Genomic DNA, 4,443 nt, shown 5'->3' with positions numbered 1-4,443 from the left:
CTGGGGAGGGCGGCTGCGAGCAGGAGGATGAAGTTCCAGGCCCGAGCTCTCGGGGGGCCGCCCCTTCTTCGGGGCAGGCGCTTCCTAAGGAGGAGTCTCTCGGGGGCGGAGGCGGGGGTGGCGACTCGGGGAGCATCGTAGGAAAGGGGCGGGCGGAGCGGTGGACCGAGGGCTTCTAGAGCGAAGCGGCAGTTTCGGGAAGTTTGGGGAGGTCCGACGCGGGGACACCTCCTGGCCCAGGATGGCGACTGAGCCTGGGGGAGTGCAGAACTGACGCGCGGGCAGGGCCAGGACGCCCCCGGGACACCGGCATCCCCGCGCCTTCGGTGCCCTCTCGTGGTCCGCGGCCACTGGGAGTGGGGGCCCGGGGGCCGGGCAACACATCCCCGGAGCCAGGAGAACCTGGCCTTCAACTTCCCCCATAGACACGCGCCCTCCCCCACAGGATCCCCGGCCGCCGCCACCTTCCCCGGGTCTCGGCCCTTCTCTCCCGGGTATCCCCCTCGGCCTCCCTCCGCCTGGTAAGAAGTGAGTTTGGTGTGTGTCGTTCGCGTGGCTGTCATTAAGGCAGCCTGTTATTGTGCGAGGCTGAATCAGTGGCTCTTTGTGCGCTCAGCTGTATGGTAATGCAGACAGCACCTGCTCCCCGCACAATGCGGAGAGAAAGAGCTCCCCTCCGCGCGCGCCGCGGCCTCTGCAACAATGTCCGGCACATGTTCTAAAGCCCCATCCAGCCCCGGCCCCCAACCCACAACCTTTACACAACCGTCACCTTATTAGGTTTTTACACGTCCATCAGACACTAGAACTTTTGTTTTCATTTTTTAAAGGGAAATGAGTTTATTGGGAGGGTCGAGAACACACGTATCACACAATGAATTATCTAAATTGCCCTCCTAGGCACGATGGAGAAGTAAGTTGGGGCAGAGACTCCGACTGTGGCACCTAGCTTTGCACTTCCTCTCTTTACCATCCCCGCCAGCGGCTCCCTGACCACCCCCAACACCTCCGTAGCTTCAAACCGTAGGGTTCCAGGTGACTGTTGGAGTGCCCCCTTTGATTGTAGCTCAGCCCCAAGGAAGCAGACTGGCCACAGTGTCCTCTGTAGGTGGGTTACAACTGCCTTATTGGTGAGAACAGGGCACTGTCGAGGCAGAATGTGACTTTCATCCCGGCAGATGTCTTGATCACAAAGTGTCTAAGCAGAGGGAGTCTTGGAACACCAAGGACAACCACTGCAGCCAGACATCTGAAGGTCACGTGGTAAAGTCGTCCAGGGCAGGCCCTCTGGCTGTCGCGCAGCTGGAACTGCTACTCCTCTTCAGGTGACCCAGCCTGTCTCCTGCTACCTTGTTTCCCAAATACCTGTAAAGTTTTAGGATCAACAGAGATGTCGACTTTAGGTTTTCCACTGTTGCCTCCTGGAATAGCGAAGAGTTAACCAGCAGAAACAAGCATATGATGGTTAGTGCCAGGTGAGAAAGCCAGGCTGGGACCTCACCGTGAACCCCCTACTGTTTGGTTCAGAGCAAATGGGGTCTTCAGAAGATGCTGCCACCTCCATGATGGTGTCCTTTTTGGGCTCTAGAGGGACTTGCTGTCACCACAGGGAGGGGCCAGCTCAAATCCTAATTTAATCTTGCCACCTAGTGTCAGGATCCTTTTTTCTCTAGGTTGATGTTTCCTCCAAAAGCTGACTTCTGAGCATTCTGCTTCCCTAAGGCACAGGAGCTGTTCCCTGTGCTGGGGGGTGGAGGTGGGGGTGGGGGTAGGTGAGAGCGCTTGGGGAGCAGAAGAAATGTAAAAGAAAAGAATTCGAGGTCAGAATCCAGAATCCTCTGCCTGTAAGACTGAGCGTAGATTTCAGTAAGAAATGAAATATCAGGAACCTTTTAATTAGAAAATGGAAGTGGAAAACAGGCTCATTTGAATGCCTGTTTAGAAAACTGGAAATAAAAAGTTCCACGCGCAAGGGCTTAAACCTTGGGGGAAAAAAGACTTGCCCCAAATCTTTAACAAACCCCCCTCAGTATCAAGTATTTGTTAAATTGACATGGCACAGATTTCTCGATTACGGCGGCAAAGCGGAACTGAAAGGCATCGTAAAATCCATCAGAATCCTGCCCAAAGCGTTCATTCTTTTCCAACTTAATTTATGCCACGCGATTCTGTATTGGGGAAATCAAGCAGAAAGCTCTTTTCTTCTTCTCCCTCTCCTTCCTCCTCCTCCTGTTCTTCTCCTTTCTCTTTTTCCTCCTCCTCCTCCTCCTCCTCCTCTTTCTCCTTCTCCACCTCCTTCCTCTTCTTCCTTCTCCTCCTTCTTCTCCTTCTTCCTCTCCCCCATTTCTCTCTTCCCACCCCCAAGTTTGTTCCTCTCTCCCTCTCTCTTTCAAAAGCTGTGCTAACGGGGAGACTGTTTAACTTCAGCGTTTCTATAGGAGCCTGTTGTAGTTTAACTCCTGCGCACCAGTAGCTGGGATGAACAAAGGAGAGACTCGAGGTCCAACTATTCATCCTTTCTTTGCACTTTAATTTTCATTGATTGGGAAGACAAGGGGAGCCCTTAGGGATTCGAGCTGGAGGGGACGACACGCCTTTAGACGCCATCAGCCCCCTAGCCAGCCATCTGCTCCGAACCAAATGGCGTTTTTTCACTCCCTAACTGCATGTCTCTATACTCCCACAACTAAGCACTCTGAACCCCACAAATGCATGAGGGCGCTTAAGCCAGGGTATGTTAAATAGGCTTGCCTCAGTGTTGGCCCTGGCTGCCGGAGTCCCTCCTCCCCACACTATAAATCCTCACCTTGCTCATTAGGAAAAAAAACAGGAAACTTTCTTTTAAATACTTTTTTATGTCTCAGCAAATTTACTGTACAAAGTGAGGCTCATTAGGGCTTAGAAGGCACCCAATACATCAGACACAGAAATGCAAGGAGGAATTTGCTGCCTGGTGGTGGTGTTTCTCGTTTTGTTTTGTTTTCTGGGCAGCATAACCCACAGGCTGAGTAACTTCAGTGTCCAGGGTAAGCTTAGGCTGTATAATGATCAGAGCTGCAGCCACAGCAACCACATGTGGAGTTCTGTGTTTGCTGGAGACACTGATTATCTCCCCACCATTTTATTAGGCCACCTGGGAATAAAAGCTTATGGCCATCATCTTATCAAATTCCAATGTGGCCATCCTCAGCAGTGTGTGCATGACCTAATACCATGGTCACCCAATCCTATTCCAACCCCCCTTTCCAAAGAAAGGTTCCATTCTCCAGGTTTGTGTGTGGTGGTGACTGTGGTGGGGGCAGGAGGGCCTGGGCAGATTGCAATAAACAATGCCCAGAATAGGCTCAGACTCTAGGCCAGCCACAGGTTCAGTTTTCTGTGTAAACAAGTCTGGAGACTTGAGTGGGGTTTGTGTTTTCTCAGACCAACTGAATACTGTATACCCAACAGAGAGGTTCTCTTATTCCTAAGAAGAATTAGGGTCCTTGTTCAGAACAACAAGATAAAAAACTTCCAGGCAGCAAATCTGGTGTTGATCAAACATGCCAGCTTACTTGAAATAAAGAAGAAGAAGGGGACGTAGACCATGCTTATTAATTAGTATTGGTATCACATCTGCACCAACCACCCTCTGCCCATTCTCCATCAGTCAGTTTTGGAATCTGAAAGCGGTTAACGTAGCGGAGGAACGGACCCGCTTGCTGCCACAAGGGAAGCTCTCAGAAGCGTCCGTAGGCGAAGCCTCTGCGTAGTGGAGCTATCGTGGATACGTCCTTGCTGCTTACTTCTTAAGACTGTCTTTGGACACGTGAACATAGAACCTTACCCCCCACACGCACACTCACTGGGCCATGTCCCCTGCCCAGCCACGCCCACCCAAGTGGGTGCACAGATGTGTGGACACTCGGTTGCCGCGTGCGTGGACTTACAAGCCCACGAAGCCATCGTTCGTCACAGCCTGGAAAAGGGAGGGGGCGTCGATCTGGTTTATGTTTGGACTTCGAGGCTCCCCGAGCGCTGGCGCGGGCAGGAAGGAGGTGAGCGCCGCCCGCATGCACACAAGGCGAGCGGCCCCCAGGCAGCGGCGCTTCCAAAGCGGGCAGGAGCACGACCCCCGGCGCGGGCAGCTCTGCGCGGGGGTGGGCGACGGTGGGGGCACGAGAACAGCAGCCGGGGGCGAAGGAATCAGCCCCGCAGAGGCTCCTAAGCCTCCCCGCTGGCCGCAGGCTGCGCCGCTGGAGACCCGGCGAGTGACTTCCCCTGTGCGGCGGGGTCCCGGAGCCACACACCCCTTTCCTTTCTCAGGATCCGCGGTCGTGCAGAGAACAGGAAGGCGGGCTCTGACCCCACCTGGTTCGTGTCGGGCGGTCGTTTTGCTGTGGGGGGAGTCCGAACCGCGCCACGGGCCTGCGAGACGCCCACCTCTCGCGTGCGTGGAGCCCG

At 54.2% G+C, this 4,443-nt stretch overlaps 2 protein-coding genes across 2 annotated transcripts in view; one reads left to right on the top strand and one right to left on the bottom strand.

The window, feature by feature from the left end:
* Positions 1 to 3,945, bottom strand: part of DLL1 (delta-like 1 (Drosophila)) — a 13,027-nt gene extending 9,082 nt beyond the window's left edge. The window contains exons 1-6 of the mRNA XM_011983409.1: positions 3,877 to 3,945; positions 3,626 to 3,701; positions 1,366 to 1,421; positions 971 to 1,102; positions 653 to 755; positions 229 to 350 (exon numbers count right to left, since the gene is read on the bottom strand). Of these exons, the coding sequence (XP_011838799.1) occupies positions 229 to 350; positions 653 to 755; positions 971 to 1,102; positions 1,366 to 1,421; positions 3,626 to 3,701; positions 3,877 to 3,945 (558 nt within the window). The remainder of the gene's footprint in view (positions 1 to 228; positions 351 to 652; positions 756 to 970; positions 1,103 to 1,365; positions 1,422 to 3,625; positions 3,702 to 3,876) is intronic.
* Positions 3,909 to 4,443, top strand: part of FAM120B (family with sequence similarity 120B) — a 96,129-nt gene continuing 95,594 nt past the window's right edge. The window contains exon 1 of the mRNA XM_011983394.1: positions 3,909 to 4,037. Coding sequence (XP_011838784.1) covers positions 3,990 to 4,037 — 48 coding nt within the window. The 5' untranslated portion in view covers positions 3,909 to 3,989. The remainder of the gene's footprint in view (positions 4,038 to 4,443) is intronic.

Source organism: Mandrillus leucophaeus, unplaced genomic scaffold, assembly GCF_000951045.1.
Source record: "Mandrillus leucophaeus isolate KB7577 unplaced genomic scaffold, Mleu.le_1.0 Scaffold249, whole genome shotgun sequence".
In the NCBI taxonomy this organism is placed as follows: Eukaryota; Metazoa; Chordata; class Mammalia; order Primates; family Cercopithecidae; genus Mandrillus; species Mandrillus leucophaeus.
This window is presented reverse-complemented; position numbering and strand designations above follow the sequence as displayed.